At 41.7% G+C, this 26,753-nt stretch overlaps 1 protein-coding gene across 7 annotated transcripts in view; it reads right to left on the bottom strand.

Moving 5' to 3' along the window:
- Positions 1-26,753, bottom strand: part of ncanb (neurocan b) — a 220,533-nt gene that overhangs the window by 101,378 nt on the left and 92,402 nt on the right. For 6 of the 7 annotated variants that reach the window (XM_046049658.1, XM_046049657.1, XM_046049659.1 and 3 more), the window contains one exon: positions 8,687-8,769. In XM_046049658.1, the coding sequence (XP_045905614.1) occupies positions 8,687-8,759 (73 nt within the window). In that variant the 5' untranslated portion in view covers positions 8,760-8,769. Of the gene's footprint in view, positions 1-8,686; positions 8,770-24,805; positions 24,817-26,753 lie in introns of those variants that run through there. The other variant, XM_046049661.1, reaches the window with a different exon arrangement.

The following is a 26,753-nucleotide window of genomic DNA, read 5'->3' as shown; positions in this document are numbered from 1 at the left end:
TGTGCGCGCCCTGGAATGCTCTCAGAAGTGAAAACATCTCATCTCTCATTTGCTATTCATGGGGCACTGAATGCATGCCCTCACACATAAACACGCACACACACACACACACACACGTCTTCGAAGGCACCACTTTTCATTCATTACTGGATGGTTAATGTGCCTTTGAGCACATAAAAATAGCAGACATGTGAATAGCTGTCATCGCTCATTCCTGTAGCCGTTATGCTGCTGCAGTTGCTCAAGCTAAGAGGCTGAGTGCCTCTTCCCTGATAGCTTAACATCAGCCCTCCCATCACATTTTCTCCTCCCTGCAGATGCATAAACATACATAAATACCCACTTCTCTGCTTCTCCCAGTGACATCGTCTTAGGCAAGCGCTACTTGTCTAACTCCCTCAACAACTGATCTATGTTTCTCTGTATGGCAGCATCACAGGGGATCTGTGGTCTGAAATGGCCTCTTATGGCGCACTCAAGAGGAGTTCAGCCCGTCGAGTGAGGTGACCTGTTAGACAAAATGCATGACGCTTTCAAAGGCAGAGGGATAAGAGGAGACAAGAAGGGAGGTGAGAAATAAACAAGCAAAGCCAGGTGGGTGGCCAACATTGACTATAAATGATCAAGACTAGTGTGTTTGGAAGAAAAAAAGGAAAAATCATTTTATTGGAATATTTCCATTCTAGCAAAGAGTTAAATGTCAAGATCACTCTCAAATCTCGATTCAATACAAGGCTACATTCACCAGCCTCTCAGCTTAGCTTAGCGCAAAGGCTGGAAACAGGGGAAACAGCTAGCCTGGCACTGTCTGGAGGTTACAAAATCTTACCTCTAAACATCACTGACTGCCATTTTATATCTATATTTTGTTACAATATGACAGAGCCAGGCTACTCGCTCCCCGTGTCCAGTCTTTATGCTAAGCTAAGCTAACTGGCTGCAGGCTGCAGCTTCAACTGGAACGACCCCTTAAGTCAGATTTCCAACTCAGAATGTCAGGGGAACCGCTCTAACCCCGACTTCGTAATCCAAGATGGCTGCTCCGAGTATGAACAGTTAGTGAAAGCTGTAGTTTATACTGTTCCTTAGCACTTCTGTGTATTTGTGTCTCATGTAAATTTTCGTTGCTGCGTAACTGCTGTCTGTGGACATGTTGCTACTGTGTTTAGGATTCGTAAATACAGCGTAATGCGTTTTTTATCAACCAGCGTTGGTAACAACTGCAAACCTGGCTAGTTGTAAACAACAGCTGGCCACAAGAGGTTTCCGACTTGTAATTGGAACGCGGTCAACTTGGGCGTGACGTTATTCCCAGCTCCGACCTCCGAGGCAAATGTAACACAGCATTATCATACAGATGTACGAGATGGCATTAATCTTCTCAGCGAGAAAGTGAATAAGTCTTTTTGTCGAACTGTGGCTTTAAGTTCATCACAGAGTATCTGTTAACTAACCAAGGTTGCTTACTATCCTTCACAAATAATCATTATTTTATTTTGATACTATCATCATTATCATCTTTGTCAGAGCAGACATAATGTTGTCTAAAGTTGTTTGTCACGCAGGATTCAAATTCTTCATTTTATTAACAAAGGCGCTGCTACTGATTGCAGGTTAAAATTATGAGTTACACAACATTGTTGACCACAAACTGGCTCTCTCAATACAGTTTGTGGGTCTGCATAGTAATGTGCTCTGTGATAGGAGATGGTGTAGAGGAAAATTGATTCACTTTTTGAATTTGTTTTACTTGATAGCAGCAGCAATGTACTTTTCCTCTCACACAGAGGGAAGAAAACTGACACTACATAAAAAATGAACAAGCACAATTGACTGCAGCATAACACAGTGTTGGATTCTGAGCGGTGGAAGGAGGTGAGCGAGGGAAAATACGTAAACAAAAAAATACTGAAGGTACGTGTAACAGGGAAATTGGAGTGATGTGGTGTGGAAAAGGAGTCAAGAGGATATGATGGAAAAAGTAGAGGTGCGCTTTCGTGATTCAGCAGGAGGCGTGTTAAGACACAGAAACACACACACACACACACACACACACACACACACACACACACACACACACACACATATTCAAACTCACTCAAAGAACACATCTTTCATAGGAGTCTATCAGACTCCACTCCCTGCTGTCATTCTTTGTGCTTTATCCCCCTCGAGGATGTGGCACTCATCTTTGTTTACCACAAACTCACGCATGTGCCCCTCCCGTTCAAACACACACATACACACACACACACACACACACACACACACAAACACAAGCGTAAAGAGCGGCCCAAGAATACAATCAAACTTCAATTTCTGAACCACCTTGCCGAGAGCTTGCTAGAAACAAAAAACAGGCAAATCTATTCTTTAGCTAAGAGGCATCAATAATGTTTAATCTGCTTCCCGGTTTCTTGCCAGGTTCCACCTGGATAAGCACCATTTGGGTAACATTATGCTACTTATGTTGCCGATAGAAAGACAGTGTCACAAATAAAGCCAACCAAGCTTTACACTCACAATGTCCTTCACATTCTCCCTCCCCCTTTCACTCTTAATGTCCACTTTATTTGGACAAATGTTTATCTTTGTTTCCCGGCTGGTGCTGCAATATGCACAACTAAATCAAATGAAATCAATTGCAGATTCCCCTGCTTGAAAAGCCTAAATCACATCGTGAAGGAGAGCAGGTGAAAATCAGAAAAAAACACTGCTCTCTTCTTCCCTGGTAATGAATGTAAACTAGCGAGGGCCCTGTTGCCATTGCTATATCAAATCTGCATTTAGATGGAAATGTTATCACAAGCTTAACCCCCGAGAGACTGTCTTTTGTTTGGATATCTATCTGTGTTTCATATTGCTCTTTGTCACCCTTTTCTAAACAAGGCTCACCTAGCTGCTGGGTGATAAAAAGGGTAGGAAATACTGAAGCTGAATGTCAATACAAAGCAAGGAAAGTGCTGCAAAAGAGCATGTGTGCTCAGAAAAACTCATTGGATGGTAAAGTCCAAGCCAGCATGGAGGGACTTTGTTAAATGTTAACAGGCGATCTTTTATTGACCTCGTCCTGTGTCTTTGTCTGTCTGTATGAGAGCTGAGAAGGGCACGGTGTGAGAGGACACACCCTCCGCTTACTCCTGGAAGCTCCACTTCTGACAACTTGAAGATAGAGCTCAGAATTTCTTATATTCTTTCTGCTGGTTCACACTGGCATCTACGTGATCATCACCGTTGGCCCATCTGTCTTCGCTTTGCTCTCGAATTATTAAACATAGTCGGAGAGCCTTTATGTGGCAGGCGCAGAGCTGCACACAGACACAGGGTGGGCGGTAATGGTATTTTTACTGTAACAGGAACAATTGCAAACATCATTCCTTGTTCTCTCCCTCATTTTCTTATTCTTCCTCTCTCTCTTTCTTTCCGAGGTGCCCTCAATGGTTTTTTTTGCCGATGATAAAGGCCTCTTTGTCTTCAATTTGCCCACATCAAACCTGTCGGTCTGCCAGTCAAGAGCTACCGGGACTGATCAAGTGCATCCTCTCCTGTCGTTGTCACTCCGCTCCCACTGCCTGCGCGTCAGCTGATTATGTGTTTGCGTGTGTGTTTGAGCAGAAGTGTGTGTAGGTCATAAATCATGACAGATGAGCTGTCTTACAGAGGCTTGCCGCTATTCGTTGATCACTGTGTTAAGAAATGACAGCTGATACAACACAAACAACTGGACTGCAGCAGGCTGGGGTCAAACAGTTTTTGTAATTCCGTTGGTTATAATCTGGAGCACGATCCATCCATAAAAATATTAAAATTAACTTAATGTTGATGCTTTTACAGGTCCATCATTTTCTAAGAAGAAAGAAAGAAGAGTGTTGGATCATTATTATTGATGCAGTAACACAGCTGGTAGAGATGGAGCCAATTTTAACAACTTTATATACCATTGGGTAGTTTATTCAATAAAAATACATTTTATTTTATTTGACAATCAAATACTTTGAATGTATAATCTGAATGTAGTAAAGTACAAAGCACAATATTTCTCTCTAAAATGTGGTGGAGTTTAAAGTAGAATACAATGGAAGTACTTCAAAATTGTACTTAAGTACAGTAAGTAAATGTACTTACACCTTAGTTACCAGCGCTACTTTCCAGGAACCTTCCTATGAATTTAAAGTTACATATCACCGTCTTTTTAAAAAAGGATTTGAAACCACAATGCTTGACCCCAATAACAAGTATTTACATGCATAGCACTGTACCTAACTATTTTGTTATACAAGTTAGATGGTCATACTGGACCATTTAAAGGAAAAATTTGAAACCAAAGGTGAAATAAAGCTGCTGATGAAATACTATAAACACTGGATTCAAAAACTGAAAAACTATTAGGAACTAGTGAGAAGAAGTTCAATCATTTTTATCTTCTGATATGAATAAAACATCTCAAGGACGGCGGCAGCAAGTGTGGGTTTGTTTTTTGTGTGAGCGGCTGGTGTGACAAAACTGCTTCGTGTCTTTGTTGTTTTGTCGCGGGTTGTGGAGAAATGCATCCTTTTAACAAGACCTTGGATGACGCACAGAGACAAACGGAGAAAACAAGGGACATGGAGAAAATAACACGAAAAGAGTGGTGGCTGCTCTTAAACGCTGATACGTTATCGTTTAGGAAGAGAAAGATGCTGAGACTGCCCTGACCAAGCCAAAAAATGATAACCATGGCAACAGAGGCACCACAAATGAAAAAAAGGGGGGGGCTTCTGATCAAGGCAACAAACACACACACATACATTTAAATATGTGCTTAGGGGGTGGCCTCTTCAAAGAACAGATCTGAGGCTATGAACTGTATAATGTAAATTGAGTTGAGTTGTGTTTGATCACTGGTCTGTGTTTCACTGCAGTGCAGCCGCCTTTCCCCTACAGGAAGTACACACACTCAAATATGCAAAGATGCACACACACGCAGACAAAGACGCAAAGTTACAAACACATACAGATGTGCACACAAACCACTCTGAAGTTTATTTTTTGCATCTGTGTGTGTGTGTGTTTGTGTATGTGTGTGTGTGTGTGTGTGTGTGTGTGTGCACATTCATGTTGCCTGTCTACTGCAGGCACAGCAGGTCTGCCAGGCGGACTTCATGCAGGGTTTGGAAATTATGTCTCCATGCTGACAGTCTCTCGCATGAAATTTTCTCCCCAAAACATCCCTCTAAATCTCGACTCCCTCCTCCTTTCTCGCTCCTCCCTGATGTTTTTTCCTACCATGCTCTATTTCTCTGCTCCATACATTCCTGTCTCCCTGAGTCTTTTCTTATTCCTCTCCTTGTCCTCTTCCTCCTCCATTTCCCTCGTGAAACCAAGGTTGCCTTGCCTAAATCTTCAGCTCCCCTTTTCTCTTATTCTCACACATTCCCCACCTCACTTCACCAGTGTTCATTTTTTTCTACAAAAATAACAGTGAAAAAGTATAGTTCTCTTTTCTTAATGAAAAGTTCTTGAACGAATGAACGGCATGCACCTGCAGAATCACACATTCTGTGCTAAGCTAATGTTAATGTAACATTGTGAAGTATGAACATGGATACAATATCAAGTCGAGTATATTTTTGTCTTTATGGGCTATCAGCGGGAATGAGTGCAGGATCAGACAGAAAATACACTAAAATGTCTTACATTTTGTTTAGTTTTTTTTTGACTAAAACAATAATTAAATTATTAACCTATAACCCAAAAAAGTACATCAAAAGACTAAACACTAAACTCTTAATCAAAATAAGGTGCCAACTCTCACACCTCCCTCCTTGATGTTTAGGTATTCTCCAAATTTCACAATTACCCATCCCTCAAATCCTTTGCGACCCAGACTGCCTACCCTTGTCTCTTCCTTATCCCTTCGTGACAAATATTAACCATCTCACTGCAGCTTTCTCCCTTTCGGAGATGACTCCTACCAGGCCATGTCAGGCTTCACAAGAACTCCCCGCAGGCTGCTGCCGTGACTAATTTTGCATCCTCTGAAGCATAATGATACATTTATCCCATGTGGCATGCAGCCAACATTTTGAAATTCATAAACACACGTGCACACACAGGAGTGCTCGTAGAAAAGTGCAGGCATACTCTATCACTATCAACACACACACACACACACACACACACACACACACACACACACACACACACACACACACGTGCAAAAAGCTCACCCCTAATCTGTCTCTGCCTCTCCCACATCCCACCCTCTTTCCAATCTCCGGGCTGTCAAGCAAAGTGTCACAGGGTGAGCTTTAGTGCCAACCCTCCCTGTAGTCCTCTACCTTCCACTGGCTATTTCCAGAGTCACTCAGCCGGCAAAAAAGCACAAAATGCAGGAATGAAGAGAAAGAAAGAACAGGAGGCATTAATGCCCTCAAAAACTAAACTCCTTCATGGCAGAGGCAGGGAATGTGTATTTGCATGACACATACACTCTGAAAGGCACATGTAAGTGTGTTATCAAGCTGCTCAGAGATGCTCTGTGCGTGTGTGCATGTGTGTGTGTGAGAGAGAGCTACAGTGCGTGTTGTTCCGCAAGTTGGCTGCATAAAATACCTGGCAGATGTAACCTGAAGGTATCCACACATGCATGTACACACATACAGACAGACAGAGTTGGCTCCATTTTCATCATCTCTCTGCCTGCGAAGCTGAGCCCTGAGTCACAGAAAGGCCCCAGCCAGGTCCGTTGATTTTTTTTTTGACCTCCACAGAAGGCAGAAACAATACAATACAGAGAGGAGCAGACGGCCAGGGAGGCCACTGAGAGTGCTGAGGGGGCGTGCAGTCTGTCCCACATACGCGTAAAACACATGCAGATACACACAGATACAGAGCAAGGGAGTACAAGGAGAGTATAGAGAGGGCAAAGAAGGACAGGGATGTGAATGTTTGTGTTGCATACCCTTCCCTGCAGAGCTCTGTGGAATAGACAGATAAAACTGCCAAAACAACAGATAGGGAGGGGGTTTGAGAAACCAGAGCAGACTTACAGATAGACAAATGACTCCGAGTGCCACACAAGTTTCTGTGTAAGTCGCTGTATGACACTAAACTTTAATTTCATAAACCCCTGTCACACTGTCCTTCTCTAAGCAAATAAAAAGGGTTTTAATTAAAAAATTTAACTTGCTGACACATAATGAGAGGATTGAGATCCTAAACGTCAGATTTTGAGTGGATCAAAGTGAATTCTAATGAGCTCTGTAAATATGCATTTGAATTTTTTGATTTAACAAAATATAGAAATCATTTCCCTCTCTTAGAAGTGGCTGAGAGGACAAATGTGAGCTTTGGAGATCTCAGATTTGTTTTTCTTCATTTTAGCTCGTATTTTCGCCTCTTCTTGGAAGTGCTGTTGGGGTAGTTATGAGCGGATAAAATGAGTGGAATAAATGGGCTAGCAGCAAAGCTGTGAAGGTCAGCCAGGTGTTCAATATATGAATACTGTTAAGGGGAGAAACAGAAAACAATGGACAGACTGACAGACTTGACAAATGTCAACGTGACTGATGAGATCTAACAGGTGATTCTCACGACACTACAGACTGCTGCTGCTGCTGCAGACTGCCATTTTCACTGCACATGAAAATGTGTTTTGTCTCTTGCTAGTTCTCCAACGTTACCTACCCCAGCTTTGAACTCCTGAGGAAAATATTGACATTCTCTCTCTCTCTCTTTCTCTCTTTCTCTCTCTCTTTCTCTCTCTCTTTCTCTCGCACACACACACACACACACACACATTGTTTTTCTGGGTCTCCTCGTTGAAGTGTCCCGAGTGAAACAAGCAGACTTGAGATTCAATCTGCTTTGTGAAATGTCACAAATCGCTCTGTTAAGCTATTTTTATTTACCCGTCACTGTGGCTGGTAGGTTGAGAAAATTTACCTACTACACAAAATTACCCGCATTTGGAGGGTGGTGGGTGCTAATTTCCAACCCTGGTAGAGGGGAAATGTCTCTAGTGGGACTGCTAACAAGCCATAATGAAACACATTTGTCTCGCAATAAAGTTGGTGATTATACTAATAAGCGTTGCTGGAGTTGTTTTGACCTCTAAAGAGCATACGGAACATGAAAATGGATCCCTGAGACTTGAATTCTTCTGCACAAATACAGTAGTTTGAGTACGTTTTTACTAAATACTATATCAGTGTTTTCTTTCTTTTCTCTCTCTTTTTGATTCATTCTCAACAGTTGGCTGAGAGTATAAAGGAGGATGATTGCTTGCGCCCTGAAGGTGATGGGTGTTTTGCTTATCTTTGACTGGAAGGACATGCTTGATTACCTTTTATCACACATCACTCTGCCTCTCACCCAGTCACTCTGCTTCCCTCCATGCTCTACAACCAGTTTTTTAAGTACATATTCTTATTATATATTCATCCCAGTTTAATTGAATTGGGGACATCATTTGTCACATCCTGTGCACTGAAGTTGGTCTGTGACAGGAGGCGGATCCAAACTGTTGAAATCACAGATGACCACTTATTATTCATAGGATCCTTTCTGGTTGACTGGTAAAACATGAGGGAGATTGGTCAGAGGCTTGTCTGTGCACATGAGCCTCTGCAGTTATCTGCGCTGTATATGTATATATGCTGTAGGTCCGGTGACGGGGACTGCCTACAGTTTAATGAGGACTTACCACAGCCCACACTTTGAAGCAGAAGGAAGGCCAGCAGGGGCTGCAGTCCACACGCAGGCAGTACGCCCTGCATCCTGCTGCACCTGGAGACAGACATGAAGTGAGAGAGGAGGGAATGTGAGTACACAAAGGAAACTGAAATGAACACATTGCCCTTGTGAGGCTCATGTGACACACACACACACACACACACACACACACACACACACACACACACACACACACACACTCTGCATGCTTGGATGAGTCACTAGTTGCACCAGTTTTCCCTTTTCTCAGCAAGGTGCCGTAGTATAGAGGGCTGTCAATTAATTCTTCATTTTAATTTACTGTCTCATAATTTGGATGTGATGAAGTATTCTGAAGCACTTTGAGACTGTAACTGGGATGAAGGGTTTTGAATGGCTATCTAAATAAATGTGACTTAATGTGACCAATCGTTTTCAAGTGTAATAAAGAAATACAGTATTATCTTTACACTTTACAGACAATTGTTGCCCTTAATGAAATTAAAAATGGCTTAATTTGTCTGTATTGTCTCAGCCTGTGTATTTCTTTTTAGGGTCACAGGGTGGTTAAACCTATCCCAGCATGCACTGGGCAGCGAAGAGCCAGGCTGACTGTGGTAGACTGGCAACTTTCCCAGGGTGTTTCATAGACGCAGATGCTCACTTTATATCTGTGCTCTCCAAAACCACCTGGCTTGCATTTCTTTGGACTGAAATCTACGCTAACATGGAGCCAATAGTGCTAAATGCTGAGCCACCAACGTCAAAGTTATCCAGGTGATAAAGTAGTATAAATGTTCTCGACTAAAATGCTGTTGAAGTAAAGGTTAGATTTTGGATAAAAGAGATGCTGGTTTTGATATATGTGACCAAATGTCCGGTAGAACATTTCAATATACAGTTTAAATGTAAATAAAAGCTAGTTTTTTGTTATGTGGTGTGGGATTAACAGAGAATACCAACTCAGCTGTGTGCAGAAAAACTGATTATTTGTGGGGAGGGGGGAAGCTGCACAATACAGAGAACGAGACACTGATGCAATTCAACAATAGAAACAGCCAAATAAGAGCACTAGAGCCAAATCTAACATGATGGACCTCTGGTTTCCCTTGTGGCGCACGCCGTGCTGAAAACTCTGCCGAGCAGAAAAATATCAAAGCGGAGTCAATGCTGTCACATTAAACATATCTATTTGAGAGCCAGGTTGACAGGAGCTGTCCATGGTATGTCTGCATAGTTTATTTAGACACAGATATTTTATTTTTTGTGAAGATACTGGGGAATTAAAGTCTTACACACACACACACACAAGCATGGTTTTCACTCTAATTCTTCGACAAAGGGACTTGTTTTGGTGCGGAGCATAAAAAATATATTGTGTAGTGATTATCTCAGTGTATAACGTGGGGCTGAACGTTTTCCAGCAAAAATGTCTTCAGTGTAACACAACTCTTCAGGTTTACAGCAGCCAAGAGCAAGCGAGCAAACAAGAGATGGAGAAAGATGAACATGGCAGAAGTAATTTCCTTGCACCTGCGCGCGTGTGTGTGCAGTTAAAATCTTGATGTATATTTGAATATCAGCTAAGAAGCCAGGGGACAGAGACCAAATGAGGTAAGTAAACCCCTGCCGTGGGGCCAGAGAAACCCAGAGTGTGAATAATGAATACGGCATCTCTGGGGATGTGGCGTGAGTGAAGCCCGGGGGCAGGAGAGGACTTGGGGGGGGGGGGGGGGGCTGCTGGCAGCTAGTAGTGGAGATGCTGGACACAGATAGCCAGAGTCAGTTACTTCAGCGCTGGTCTCTCTGACTCATTCTCAAAGGTAGCGCCAAGGACAAAAACACTGACCTCATACCAAATACCTCTCCTGTGCAACAGCTGAATGGAAGCTGATTTAAGGGTCTCTTAAGGGTGTTTTGGTGTAGATTCACATTATTTGTGACAGATAAAAATCATGCAACTTCACAACAAATGTATTCCTTTTAAGGGATGAAAATAAGCTGTTACTGTTAATTTAAGAGTGTGCATTTTAAAAATACAACCATTTTCAGAGGAGAAGAACAGATGCAGAAGACTTAAGAGATTAAAGTGTTGAAAGAATATAGTCTTTGAGATAATTGGGGAAACGCTGACTTGATTTTTACAGCATCACCTTGAGATCAGAGAGTGTCATTATATGTGACTGCTGGGTGAAATGTTCAACCCACCTGCAACATTTTATGTTCCCAAGTTTTAAAGTTTAAGCTGCACAAACACTATTTAGTAGTGAAAAATTAGAAGAAAGTGTCATGAAATCCAAATAAAATGGAAAACAAAATGGACTCACTACTGCAGATCTCTTGAGTAGGTGACTTACTGACTGAGCTACTGGTGACACAAGTTGAGGTAGTGACATCACATGTGCCAGACCGGGATATTTCAGTCAGTTAAAACTTAAAATGCCTACAACAGTCAAAATGCAGGAGAGATAATTTACACATTATTCTGCTGGTTTTGGGTGTGCGGTCAATTATTTTGATGGCATCTTATCCAAAAGTGGGTAAAAAAGAAAATGTTGTGCATACTATACAGGTTATAGCAAGATACTGTATATGACTGCAGAGTCACCGTTTGACTGATCTAAAATGCCTTTGAAACACTTGATATCGGTCATCTGGAGAATGTCTGTGTTGATATTGGTAGCGTTTGAAGGAAGACTTGTCGAGATATAGATGTTAATTGAATTAGCATATTCTGAAAAATATAGAGTGACTGGCTTCTGAATTGACCTTAGGTTGCAATGAGGCAAATGTTTGTCACATATCAGTGGATGTGCTGAAAAATTTGGAATGAGAAATGTCTAGAAATTTACATTATTTGTGATAAGCCACGCCCACTTTGAGCAAACATCACCAAATTTTATGCATCAACTGAGTAGTGACCCTACGGATTTCATGTAGCAAATTAAAAGTTATAAACTTTTTGCAAGTGTAGTGCCCCCTAGTGGAAGAACATCCCAGTGACAATAGCTTAAGCCAATTTTGATTTACGGGCATTTATGTAAAATTGTAGACACAAAAGTAAAAATTCAAGTAAAAACAAACAGATTGACGTATCAAAATTCTTTTGATAACTTTTGGTCAGCAACGTCTATAGATGATCCTGCCAAAGTTTCAGTTCAATTGGCAAAACCGTCTGGGACGAGTTCACAAAAATAGGTTTTAGAGAAATGTGATAAAAAGTTGTATAATTTGACATTTTTAGAGGAGAAGACCATTGGAGCAAAAATGCAGATTAATCCAGAGATTAAAATGGTGAAAGAACTTCTAATCTAAACAAAGCCATTCTTGAGATAATTGCCAAAACGTAAAGTTGATTGTTATAGCGCCAACATGAGGCCTGAGTAGTGGGTGGAATTTGCAACCCACCTGCCAATTTTGGTGAGTTTTCGTGCAGTAGATTTTGCTGCCCAAACACTTTTAGTGCAGAAAAGAAGAAAGAAAGAAAGAAAGAACATCTTACTTAGGACTTCTGGTGAGGTATTGCACTTGAATACAAGACAGCCATTGGTATAATGACCTATTTAGATGATAGTTATTCTAGGATTGCTTTGAGCCTTTTTTCCTCCACCCTAAGGGAAGCTTTTTTATGAAGAAAACACATTAGGGGGCATCACTAAATTGGAGACAGATTTGGAGGTAGAGTGTTTTTACTGTGTGTGGTTGCACTGACAGTGATTATGCTGTATGTAACTAAATTCAATTTCAAAGAAGCTCTTTTTTTAAGCCATGAGTTTTATTTACCCCACAACCTGGTACACAGAATAAGCTGTTAACGATGAGTGAGTGAGTGAGTGAGTTTTTATTTAATTTAATAGCGTGTTTTCCTACTGTCTTACAAGCACTTTAATGCAGCAAGATCACAGCTTACAACTGCTAGTTTAAAGAGGACAAGAAAAAGTCCCTGCAGGTTGATTTACATGCTAAAATTGACAGAAACCATTGTCTTCCTTAAAGGTAGCATGTTGTGTGCATTGTGAAAGGGACTAAATGTGACTTTTTGACAGTGGAACTGGGGCAAATGATTCACGTTATAAAATTTATGGGGGCAGTCCTAATTAGTGTAGAGATGCAGAACCGACTTGACATCATACTATAAAGTAAAGTCTGGATTTAAGTGAAGCTAAATGAATGTTTGAGTTTGCTACTGCCACTTTCACAAATTACCATGTAACACATTATATAATTGTGGAAATACAAACTACATGTACCAGCTTAGTGATGGCATTAGTCATGCTGTATGACCCAATCAACATGTCAAATGGATCATCAGAAAATGATGAAATCCAATCCAAAATGAAATAAACAGGAGGCCACTTTCCATCTCAAGGAAGTTATACTGAAGATTTACCAGGAGCAATGTCCCCCTTCAGCTGTTTTGGATAGTAACCAATATTAGAGGCATGAAGAACTTCACAGATATGGCGATGGGCATCATGTGTGTAATAATCATAAAAAACAAGGTTTATATTTCTACTGTATATATTGGTGTGTATACAGTCTACAGATCTATCATTATGAAAAGATACTTTTATTTAAGTGAAATACTGAGCCCCAGTTTGATTTTGTGGTTGAACATGCATTTTCCACCCTCATCAAAGAGTTTGATAACTGATTCCTCTCTCTCTTTTTTCTCTCTTCAGGTGATCAATAGCAGTTACTCATGTATGCTTCCAGGGTCAGTGTGTCATGTTTAATGTGACAATGCTACAGTATTTCCATTTTATTTTCTCCATGCATCATCTCTATTGACTATTGATTGCTCCCTCTCTATTTTTCCTACTGCTCTCTTTTGCCTCTTACACTTCACATTCACACACAGAGACAAAAACGCAACAGTCGATTAACCTTCATTTCTCTCACCATGCCCTTTTGCCCATTGTCTATTTTGCCTCTTCCAGGAGCTCAGTTGTAGTTAATTTTAAAGCTCTGCCTTCTGTGTTGCCAGTTCTGTGCCCTTCTACCCCTTTCCCTGTTCCAATGCAAGGTCATCTCTTCACTGTATTTCAACAATAGGACTCATGCAGTTATAAGAATTCTAGGTCAGACTTCAGTGTGTGCATGTGTCTCTATTCTATATGTGCTGAAGCAGGCAAGGGAAAGGCAGCATGATGCGAGTGTCCTTTCAAAACATCAGCTCACTTGGGGCAGACCTGACATTATACACCCACATGGAGTCTAAATTCAACTGAAGACACAACAGCATGTACAGGATGCAGAAGGATGTCAGAAGATAGAGAATGCATTTTCTGTTGCATGTGCACAGTACGGATTGACTCAAGTTTATAAATTTACATTAGCTAATCCCTGCGCCCAAACAGTAATCGTAACTAGGCACAGCAGGCCTTTGGATTTTGTCACATGCTCAATCAGGGTGCACCGGGGTGTAATAAGAGCAATACTTGGTATCTCAGGAGTTTGGAAGGTGGTGTCTTGATTTTTGTCTTTATGACACCAAAACACAAGAGCAAAAGTGTAAAGAATGTATTAAAGTGTTTGTTTTTTAGTGTGGTTAGCTCACTTGGTTGAGTGCCCGCCCCATGTACAAGTCCTTAATACAGCGGCCTGGGTTAGAGTCTAGCCTTTGCTGCGTGTCGCCCCCTGTCTTTCTCCCGTGGTCGGACTGGATTATGCTTTGACAACTACTCCGTTTGCTCGAGGGAGGAGCTCGGAATAAACTGCTTTTGTTACATTAGCTTTTTACTGTAGTTTTTGGGATTACAACGTTGATTTATCTTCACTTGAGCTTCTCAGCAGCTAGTGTCCGTGCATATCCGATTCCAGTGTTGTTAGCGTCGTTTGGCACTACTTCATATTTATATAGAAGCCAGACAAAACTGGACACCTGGTGAGTTCAGAAAACCTTTGTATGTAACTTTATTCCAGCTATCATTCTACTTTACTGTGACCAACTTAGCATAACATAGCCCTGATCGATCCGAACTCCATTCAGAAAACAAACATTTTAGAAGTTGTTGTCCTGCTGACAGACCTGACAAAGCATGAATTCATATGTTTAACAAATCTGCATCATATTATATTTATTTCGGCATCAGTTTGATCCGTTTATTGCTATTTAATCACAGCAAAATGTTTACTTTGGGTTCATACAGCTGTAGTACTGGCGAGCTGTTTATTCCCATTATCGTGTTGTGTGTGAACACTCCAGCGATGTCCAGTGATAAAACCCCTGCGAGGAAAGCGGTGTGTGGATTAAATTCGCGTTTTGTCTGAATGCCGCTTAATAGTTGTCATTTCAGCTGACAACATACACGGTCATTTGCTGCTTACTTCCATGTAAAATCCAAGACCCATTACTATCCAAATGACTACAAATTTAAAGTGATAAATCTAAGAGTGTGACCACTGTAAAACTGTGCTGTGCAGGAACAGAAAGTTTGACATGCGTAGCATCAGTAATGAGGTATGTGTGGCATCGCAAACAGTCAGTTTCCATCAACTTGAATCCTTTAGCGCTGTTTTATAAACTAACCACCCCAACCAAAGCTGTGTGATCTGCTACTGAAAGTCAGTGTGAGCACTCCTGCTGTGTGTGTAATACCAGCCGGAAAGATCCAGCCAGATCTCAACTTGTCAGGCGAGTGCACTGTTCCCTATCCAGCCTGTCACAGCTACTGTAGATGTGACAGACAGACTGGGAGACAGAAAGCTAGACGCTTACAGACAGACAGGTGGACAAAAAGATAGACATAGACTGAAAAAAAATGTACAGAGCCAAGCTGTCCAAGTGAAAGACCTTTACAGGGCCCACCTCAGCCATTCACGGAGAGATCTGGTCCAACCCATCTGTCATCTCATCGTAATCTCACCTTTTACCTTATTCAATCCATCTTTATTTAGAAAAATGTAGCAGGCAAGCTGCGTCTGCCACCATCTGTCTCCATGACTCGCAATTTCTGGTGTGTTTGTTCTTCTTTTCTTTGCTTCTCTGAAATTGTCCCGTCACTCCTTCCTCACCATGGTGCACTATTAAAAGGGCTCATTAATCACTCGGGCTGCCTGTCTGTCACTCCTTCACCGCACACTGCTGTTGTTCCTGCAGCACACATGCACACATATTCATACACACAATAGTGCTGGTTTCACAGGGGGAGTTAGCCCCATCAGTGTCTGTGTATAAGTCCCTTGAAGTGAAAAATGAGGCTACCCTTCCAGTGACAAAAGACTGTTTTCCTTCCAGGAGGATATTACGATGGTTTTACACTGTGTCATACATAAATGGCTTTACTGGTTCACATTTTCAACAAAAACAGGGTCCGTGTTTGCACCTGTCTTTTGGCATGCATCATCCTTGGGTGGTTTCTCTTGTTGCTTGGTAGTTACAGAATAAAAGCGCTTAAATGAAAACAACGGCTGAGTGGGCGACCGTACTCCATCTTATAAAACCTGTGTGAGGTGGAACAGCAGGACACTGCGGATCTCACAGAACACGCTGTGCAATTTAGATGAGTCACTGATAACTCACTGAACTACTCAATTACATCCCATATAAAGAGATGAGAGACAGACAGAGGTAAAGACAGAGGTTTTGAGAGGAAGAAAGAGGGAGGAAAACAGGTGGTGGAAGTCAGGCAAAGGAAGTGTGAAAAGAGACGCAAAGACAGAAGGAGGATAAAGCAGAAGCTTGTATCAGCCCCACTCAAATGCCAAGCCTGAGTGCATGAGGGGGGAACTTGAATCTTAAACAGCCATAAATTTCCCCCTGATGCTTTGCTAGGCCTGTCACTGTAGTTATGCTCTTGGAAGGGGAGCTGGTGCACCAATGTGAAGGAATATGGCAGGGCTCCTAAAAGAAGATATTGCCATCAGATTCAGAACCCAACATATGGGCTTAGAACATAGCATTAGCCGGAGATAGTTTCATTATATCACACACACACACACACACACACACACACACACACACGCACGCACACACACGCACGCACACACACACACACACACAATCAGGCAATAACATTTGCCTTACTGCCTGAGAGGATGAAGAAGATGCAGGTTATGAGGGAGGAGGACTTGCAACAGCTCTGCATTATAATGAAGTCTGCGGTATTATGAAAATTGAATATGTAATGTACAAAACACCTATGGGAATGCAAATGAACCTGTGCGTGTGAATGACATGGGCAGATGGTTGTGTGAGCACTGAGCACATACGCAGACTTACACATACATGCATGCACATGATAGAAACTCATTAGCACATCTGTGCAACTTAAGACACTTTAATGCTTTCTGTAGATTTGTACTGACCTACTGTGCTTTTATTGCATAGGATTTTAGTTCTGTATTATTATCTTCTTATTGTTATATTGCGATTTGATGTATTTCATTTTATGAAAAGCACTTGGTAATTGTTAATTTGAAAGGTGCTCTACAAACGCAGCTTATCATTAATAAGCTCTGTTGTTCATGAATGAGGAACTACTCATGCTCACATGAAAAGGTGCAGTTAATCAGGAGTTGGGCAAAGAGGGATGGAGGGATGAAAGGAAGGAAGGAAGGAAGGAAGGAAGGAAGGAAGGAAGGAAGAGGGAATAAGAACAAGGATGAGGTTGTGCTTGTTCCAGCGTTATCGCTATGGAATTGAAAAGTGCTGTCAATTACAGTGAAGTGTTTCACTGCACAGCCTGCATGCATGCACATACCCAAACCCACACATAGTGCATTACGTGCTTTTATGAAGAGCTTGTGGTGGACTAAGAGTGTATATTCAGATACTTTTCTGCTTAATTCTTCAATTTTAAATAAACACGATGCTCCAAATGGCAAGGGGGAGACAGAGAGAGAGAGAGGCTGTGTACCACATGCAGCTGACCAGGATCCACCATACAGTACAAAGCAGGGGTGACACTGCTGAGCACCCTCATGGTGCAGAGTGGGAAAAAGCTTCAGGGCTGCCCAGAACTATATAGAAACCTATTACTTACAGCTGAAAGCCACACAGGTCTTCCGACGCAGCCACCCACCCACCAGCCACAGCCAGGCACCCTATTAAGGATTTGGCTGGAAGCGGAGTATCACCTATTTCTATAAAACTCGTTCTGTGTGGCCAGAAAAGAGGAGCTCATCATACAGTCCACGTGAATAAAAAAGGGCAAGAGTGAGGGATAGAAAGAGAAAGAAAGGTACAAGGTAGATGTATTCATCATTTTACAACACAGGGTTGTATAATGAGATTAAGTTGTAAGTTCCCTTTAGGCAACTCACAAAACAAACGTTATATACAAAAATGTTACACATAGATGTGTGAATAAGTGATAGGAATAAAACTTTACAGAAAGAAAGGTGACAACAGAGAGAAAGATACAGTACTGATAGAAAAAAAGAGAAGGGGCAAGGTAACGGGACAGAGAGAGAAAGAGAGAGAGTGAGATTCTCCTGAAAAATGAGGTGACAGAAAGCTTTTTATGTGCAGGAAGGGTGGCCAGGCAATTTTCAAATGTCTGAGACTTCTCATTTGCCAGGCTGCAAAGCCACTTTATACGGTGGCAAATGTTAAACTTGTTCTGGGCACATCAAGGTCCCCTTGGCCGCCTGCTTGTCTTCGCCTGGAATATAAATGTGGCGTGAGACGATGGTACAGCGAAAAAACAGTTTCGACACCTTGTACACAGGAGTTTAAAAAGGCGGAGCGGCGAATACCTTCAGGGTTCACACAGACAAAAGACTGTCTTGGACCACACATATGTTTATGTGGATTTAGATATTCTGGTTTTCTGTTCGGTCTCAGTACCGCATAGTTTTAGATGGTTAAACAGTTTTAGGCTGCAACTGATGATTATTGTACTAATCAATTAATTCTATTCATGCATTTTTGATTTGTGATTCTTAAATCTGTAAAATGGTAGAAAAAAATGAAAAATGCTCATTACAAGTTCCCCAAGCCCAAGGTGACATTTTTAATTTGCTCTTTTTCTTTTTCAAAAGTCCAAACTCCGAATTTATAATGAAATAAAACAGAAAAGCAGTATAATCCTCATGCTTGACATTTTTGTTTAAAAAGATTGTTCAAAAGTTTGTAAATTTTCTCAGTCCATTAATCGATTAATCAACAAATCTTTTCTTCACTACAACATCCACTGCAACAACAACTGTTGCTCTTGTTCTATAAATCAGAGCAAAGCAGCATGCGACTGAGAAAAATGTGGGATTTAATGTTGTTAAATCCTGTAAACTGAAATAAAATGATATAAAGACACCAAAGAGAGACTGTAACTAAACAGCAGCAAATCCAGCTCACTCATGGTACTGATACAAGTACTGGGGGTGTGAAAACTCCAAAGATGTAGCGATACTGTCTCTGTTGTGGTTGTTTCTTAATCAATATCTTTCACACATACAGTAGCAGGCGCACACACAGGCCATAACACGATGAACCATGAAGACATTACATAATGATCCCTTCTGTGACTGCCTCTGGCATTATAGACCTGCTATGACAACATCCACCCAACACGAGCCCACACACACAGGCTCCTACATATACTGTACACAGCTGTACACAGGTGTGGTGAAAGGATGTTATCAGTGTTTTAGAGGAGGTCTGGGAGGAGGACATATTATACTGGGAAGGTTGCCAGTTTTTCCCTCGCTACACGTTTTTCACACTCTTATACTCTCTTCTCTATATTGTTTCTTTTCTCTGTCGCTCCACTCCAGCCTCTATGTCTCTCTCTCGCTTTGCTCTACCGTCAGTCTCTCTCTGTTCTTGTCTGTGGGCAGGATCTGGGGACGTATGGGATACAGTAAATCCTCGCAGGTGAATGCAGGCTGTAAAGACTCCTCTTTTAATCAAACTCAGCGGTGCAGGAACACTGAATCACGCCGGGGCAAAAGGCCTGGAAGCCAATCAGTAAACCAGTACAATCAACCCCGCACCAGATCCCACATCAGAATAAATACTGTGGCAACCTACAGATGGTACCATACAGGAAGTGGCATGATTTGTCTCGATTATGGCTCATGATGATATCGTCATTTAGTGTTATCATGTTACAAAACTCTGTTCTGTCCAAATTAATGATTTAAAATGAGTCATTTGATAAGTCCCTTAAAGAGTTTTGGGGAACAGTGGAACACTGCGGTGAATATAAATTTGATAATTTTACATGTGATTTTGGAAACACTTGCAACAACTGTGATATTGGAGGCTGTACTTAAGCTAAATACTAACATCAGCATGCTCACACGCTCACAAAGACTGAACGATAATGTGATGTTTAGCAGGTATAATGTTTAAGTTGTTCACTATAGCAACTTTTTCTAATTAACACTAAACACAAAGTACTGCTAAAGCTTGATTTATACTTCTGCGCCGAGTCTAAGCACGTAGCAATGCATTTATACTTGTGCGATGATGTCTGCGCTGTTCTGCAATTACACCATCAAAACAGTTGTTGGTGGTGTAATTGGTTGGTAGTAACTTTTCCGGCTAAGCAAAGGGTCTGCGTGACAAAAAAACGTCATTAGAGGGTGTATGCTCCATTTTTGTGACCCACTACGTCACCAGGGCACCAATTGAGTTACTGTGCATGTGTGGAACGAGTCTGCCAAGCTGACTCCAGACAACAGCAGTAGTCCACGTCCATGGCGTCCACAGCTGTCCGTGTATGCGTCCGTCCGAAGTATATTTGAGGCTTAACAGTTGTTTACTGTACGGGTCTACACATAGGCTACACTGTAGATTTGACACAGAAGCATAAATCAAGCTTAAGACTGATAGGAATGTCATTCATTTTGCAGTTTGAATTTTGACCTGATGATGGCGCTAGATGAAAAGTCAGGGGATAACCACAGTTATTACAATTAATCATGAAGGGACATCAAATGCAAAATGTAATCCATTCAAAGGTTTTTGATACATTTCAGTCTAAACCAAAGTGACAGATCGACAGATGGTCATTGCCATCTCTAGAAACATCCTGGAATTATATTTTTATCCTTTAACACATGCAGGATGATACATGATGGACCCATCAACCCAGAGCAGAAAGAACAACATCTATCACAGCCACCTCTGCAGTGCATGTCAAGTCACAAAGCCATCTAATGAGAATATCTCATGCATGAGCTAAAAACAGCAAATACTTCATCCTCCTTCCTGCCACATGCCCTCCCTTTCGTCTTCCCTCCACCCGACTCGTCATGCCATCCAGCCACACTGAGAGACCAGACTAATTATCAGAGGGATGAGCTGCCTGTCGTTTAACAAACTCATCTAATCTTCTCTTGTATTTTCCCGAGTAAGTTGAGGGGCAGAGAGGAGGAGGGAGTGGAGAGTTGAAAAGAGTGAGAGGGATGGACACTATGTGGAAAATTAGAGAGGTATGAATTCAGAGATACCCCTATATGATACCCAGTGTCTGTGTTTGTGTGTCCACAATGATCTTCAAGTTCTCAGTTCCATCCAATCCACTTATATTGCTCATTAAATCATCTCACAAGCAGACTACACATTTGGAAGCATATGCGTCTGTGGCCTCAGTGTCCTCAACACACACACACACACACACACACACACACACACACACACACAAACAAACACACAAAGAGACAAATACAAAAGCCCAGTGGCAGGGGTAATCTGCTGCTTTGATGTGCAGTTAAATCAGTCTGCATCTCATCACAATCACAGCGTAAGTGTCTGCCAGATACAGACATCCTTCTGAGGCACCTAGGAGGGCACACACACACACACACACACACACACACACACACACACACACACAAACAAATCATCAAGTCACCAGGATGCAGACAGACAGATGGTGTGTTTGTATCATGTTCGTGTTCATGGGAGCAGGATTTATGTGTGTGTGCTGGTCCACCACTGTGGCCACCTGAGAGGGAGATTCTGAGCCAGTGAGGAGTCAGACAGACTGTACTGTGTCCTGTTACCTTCAGTGTAACAGCTACGGGCTGACTGACAGCTAACAGCTAAACAATGTGGCTCCATCAACAAAACACAAGATGGGGAGACTGTATGTGGTAAAAAAAAATAAGAAAAGAAGAAGGAGATAAAGAAATCATGTGTGATTAAAACAAGTGTGCACTAAATTCTAGTAAAGCCAGAAAAGTGAAAACAATGAAAAAAAAAAAAACAAGACAAAGAGAGGTAAGCCATGCTAGAGGCTCTGTGAGGGTGTACTTAGGCGTGCATATGCTCCATGCTAACATCAGCATGCTAACATTTTCACATTGACAATGTCAACATGCTGATGTTCATCTGGTACATGAATAGTTAAGAGATCACCAAAGTTATTACAATTCATCCTGAGGGGGGGATTTAAGTCTTTGTACCAAATTCCATGGCAATCCATCCAAAAGTTGTTGAGACATTTCAGTTTGGACCAAAGTGGTGCACCAACCAACTGATATTGAGCAGCGCCACTAGCATGGTTAAATATCATGTGTGGTTAAGATAAATTTAAACAAAAACATTAAAGTGAAGACAGTGAACTACTAAGGACTAAAAAATGTAAGAATGTGTGAATATAGCTACCACTTGTGAAAAATTAATGAGTGTCCATGACTGCCGAATGAAAAGCCATTTTTTTCCTAATAGAATCTTAGCTATTCAGATAATTTAAACTTCTCCTTGTGCTTTATAAAACACATTTTTTTGACTGAAGGTTTTTAACAAATGAGAAGTGTGAGATGAATTGACCTTTGAATAGGCAATGTAAATGCTTGACAGATGTTGTATTACATTCGATCAAAAAAAAAAACTTGCTCCAATTTTCAATCATGAAGTCAATTATCTAGAATGATCATGATTCTAAAGCTCTGTTCATCTACTATCTCTACTACACAATTCATATTGGCTTGATCTCGCTATAACTGGAATAAATGAGTGAATCTTGGGTAGTGAGATGTGACTGAAGGATTTCAGGGCCGGAAATGTAGAGTGAGGGTAATCTCAGTCTATAAACGGAGTTAAGGAGGAGTGCAGAAGTGAGAAGACAGGTAACAGGTAGAGAGACTGATAGACAAATAAAGAAAGGGTGACAGTGAGATTAGTGATTTGACGTTGACAATGCATCAGCTCTGACAGAATGTACCAGCCTGTGGATATAAGGGAATGACAAGGAAAGAAACTGCAATTCGGAAAGAAATATGCCAGGAAAGGAGGTTTAAAAACTGATAAGAGACAGAGACAAGATGTGGAACATCAAAGTACACTGAATAAATTGAGCAGACATTGGTATTGGAGCACAATGCGGCCGCAGAAAAGAAAACCAGATTTTTGTCAAGGGGAGACGGAGAGTGTGAGAAAATAGAAAGCAAGACACTGCGCTGTGATAACCGTACGGAAAGTGTGAGAATGAAAGAAGAAAAAATCAAACGCTCAAAGCACCAACAAAAGAAACGCTGGGGCGGGGTACTTACAGTGTGCTCTGTACTTATTAAATAATAACACTTAGAATGGCTAATGAGTCGTGAAAGTCTGCAGATGTTTCCAGTATCTCGTATCCTGTAGGGGCGGCAAAACAGTGAGAGTGCTGCTAAAGTGTAAATAAGGAAGGTGAGAAAGGTGTGAGAAGCCGGTGGGAGTGCAGTCATGGGAGAGGCAGAGAAGAGGAACGACTGCGGGGAGAGTTGAGATGCCTCGGTGAAATGAAAATAGCGGGAGAGCTTGAAGAAGGGAAAGAGTGATAAAGAGCAAGAGAGGCTGGCAGGGGTTTGATGGTGCAGTCTGGCTATTTCCAGCTATATTGCTGGGCACTGCGGTCCGCTCTCAGTCCGAGCATGATTCCCTGGTCTGAGATGGAGACTGGGATCCCCTAGGTATATCGATTCTCAGGCACACTCATTTGGGGGAATCAGAATTGATGAGACCTGCCCATGGCCAAGGTTTATTTACTTATTTATCTGGTGCCTGCTTGGCCCTATCTGTCTGAGAATATGGGGTTACCTGCTGGGGCCCAATGTCCAGGCATGAAAACTAATGTGTGTGTGTGTGTGTGTGTGTGTGTGTGTTTGTGTGGGAGAGAGAGAAACAGAGAGAGATACTGAGCATGCAGCAGGCCACCAGCACTGTGCAGACCCGCCATTAATCACAACGAGGGAGCCAACACAAATTGACATTTCACAGAGGGGTGTAGTTTCATTTGAGGTGCACTTGATTGTTAGTTTTAGGCTGTTTTTGCAATGTCATTATGAGTCAGTCAGCCTGCTACCAGAGGGATCAATTTAAAACAAGCTATGTGCTTTACTCCCTGCTGCAAAGTTTACAGTCTTTAAATTACACCCTGTCATCATTTTAGTTCTTAAATCAACAATGGGGATTTCTAGAGGCTTCTCATCACTTTGACACTGTCTCTCTCATTACACACTATCCGGTTAATCTAAACTGTACCAAAAGTGTAAAAACTACAATAAGCCATTTGAAAGGTGTTTACTTTATATGCCGGACTATTTCTCGGCTGGGAATAGTAAAGGAATTGTAGTTTTCATACTTTGGTTTTTGTGTGGATGAAGACAGAACATATTAATTAGTGAGCTTCAGAGGTGCTGGTAGGTGGATTTTGTTACTGTTGGACAGTGCCAGGGTAGCTGTTTCCCAATTCAGTTCAATTCACTTCAATTTAATGTGGCTTTATTGGCATGGGAAACATCGCCTTGTCTTAATGCTAAACTATACAAACCCGCTCCTGGCTGTTGCCTTATATTTGACAGACCAACATCAGAGTGTTATCAGCATTCTAATTTAACTCTCTTCCAGAAAGCGAATAAACATATTTCTAAAATGTTGATTGATTAAAATTGCTTTAAGCTTGTGCCTTTATCTGGTGACAAGAAAGCCAAAGAGACGATAGGGCCCATTCAAAGTAAACAAGTGTTTCTAAGTACCTTGTATAAAGGCTTTCCTCCCTTGAAATTCCTCATATCTGACATCCAGACAGTGTTTCCCCACAACTTGCTATCTCTCAGCCCTTCCAATCCTCCCCTCCCCTCGTCGCCGCCCCAATCTTGTAAGCTACACACACTGCCTGATAATTGGATTTCAACAGTCAGTTCAAACGGTGGCATAAAATAATTAGCGACAAACCTCGGAATCAATCTCAGGCATGGCTATCATCTCTCTGGCCGTGCAGGTCTCTCTGGAAGCACAACGGGAAAATGCACGTTATCAGTTTTACACAGTTTTGCACCTGCACGCGTGTACGGCTTTGACAGGAGCGTGATGAATCACGGGGCATTCGTTTGTTCAGATGAGTGAGTCGGTGCATACTTGTTCATTAATGTGCGTACAACTTTGTGCGCACCCATGCACGTTCAGTCGAGGTTTGCTTTCTGATCTGGACAAATACGTGTTCGTATGTGTGTAGGCAGCCCTTTGAGTGTGAACCAGATGTAGCAGAGCATCGATACTGCCCCGCCTTCCCCCCATCCCTTGAGACAGGAACAAAGAGGCCAGACTACATCAGGCAGGCCTTTGATCAGCTCAGCTCTATCGTGTTCAGTCAGTAATTGACAGCCCTCGGATCCCGGATGCTTCCTCTGCAGCATGCACACATGAAAAGTCTTAATGTCCACTGATATACCATATGGCCTTTGTATTTCAGTCCATGTTGCTGTCATTTAGAACATCCAAGGGTTTTCCACTGCAGTAAAGGATCTATATTTTATAAATATAAACAATATCATATCTATGTTGTTTTCCATGTGCACATAAAGGCTTTTGGGCAAACAAGCTGTATAGCGCTACACATACTTTTTTTGTAATGAAACAGATTAGTACCTGCAGCATAACACTTGACCAGGGAAAATTAGAGCCAGCCACAAAGTGCTTATTCATCTCCGCTGAATCCACCTTCAGAAGAAAAGTCAGGAAAAAAATTAAGCCGCTGCAGCCTGAATGTTAAGTAATAAAGTGATTTAGTTTCTACTGCTTCTTTATTGGAAGCAAATTATGCTGCTTTACAGTGGAAATAGTGTTAGCAGCCTGTAAATCTGATCACATTTACTATGTCTCAGCCTGCTCAAGAGAAGAAGAAGTGGAGCTGACTAAATGAGCATGATTTCAGCATCGGCGAGCTATACCAGTTCACTCAGAAATGCTGTTTCTTCTTGATGAGTCAACAGTGTCAGTGTGTTTTCCCAATAACACACCACATGAACACACGCACACACCCACAGGTCCCAGAGAGAAGTGCACAGCTGCTGAGTTCCTAATTCATAACAATACAAACCAAACAAATAAAAAAGAAACCAAACTGTGTAAATAGTGCATTACAGTCACTAATTTTTTATTCAGCTTTATGACAAGCTGCCATTTATGCTCAAATGTAACATGTTTTTCTAAACGTGTTTGATAATGGCTTAATGGTCCTTATTGTTGTTTCATGGCTTTTGTGCTGGAGTGCAGAACTATTAGCCCGTCATATATCAAGCCCTCAGTGTCATGTGTAATGGCTAAGTGTTTTGAACCAGCTAGCTCATGGCAGCATGAATCTTCCTGAAGGCTGGTGATTATTAATGACAGTGGCAGCGCAGAGCAGCCACCTTCAATCACACCGCAGGTAAATCCTGCTCCCTCAACAAAGACGATGGCAGGGAAGCGCCCTTTAATTCCTTTTTTGCCCGGGAATTAATCAGCCCCGTTTCTAATTTCTCATCCGACCGACGTTAATGCCTTTCCCGTGTGATACTCTAAATAAGAGATTAGACGCCACACGCGCACGCATATGCAAACACACATACACAAACACACCATTGAACTAATGACAAATGCGGACGCAACTGCTCATTTGAATATCAGAGAGAAAGAGTGCTGGCATGCCAACATAACCTCCTTCAGCCTGTACAGTAATTACTCAGCATTGGAACACTAAAGGAAACACAGGGTTTATGATGCATCAAAGAAGGCCGGTTTGAACCCAGTGAGAGCAGGTGAAGGAGCTTGAGGAGCGCTTTGCAGGAAAAGAAGGAGAGTGGAAAGCAGAAGGAGTAAGAGAAGAAGGTAAGGCTAAGTGGAGTAGAAGAGAAGTTTAGAA

The sequence above is a fragment of the Micropterus dolomieu genome, linkage group LG05 (genome assembly GCF_021292245.1).
Source record: "Micropterus dolomieu isolate WLL.071019.BEF.003 ecotype Adirondacks linkage group LG05, ASM2129224v1, whole genome shotgun sequence".
In the NCBI taxonomy this organism is placed as follows: domain Eukaryota; kingdom Metazoa; phylum Chordata; class Actinopteri; order Centrarchiformes; family Centrarchidae; genus Micropterus; species Micropterus dolomieu.
Note: the sequence above shows the minus strand (reverse complement) of the source record. Positions and strands in the feature narration are given on the sequence as shown.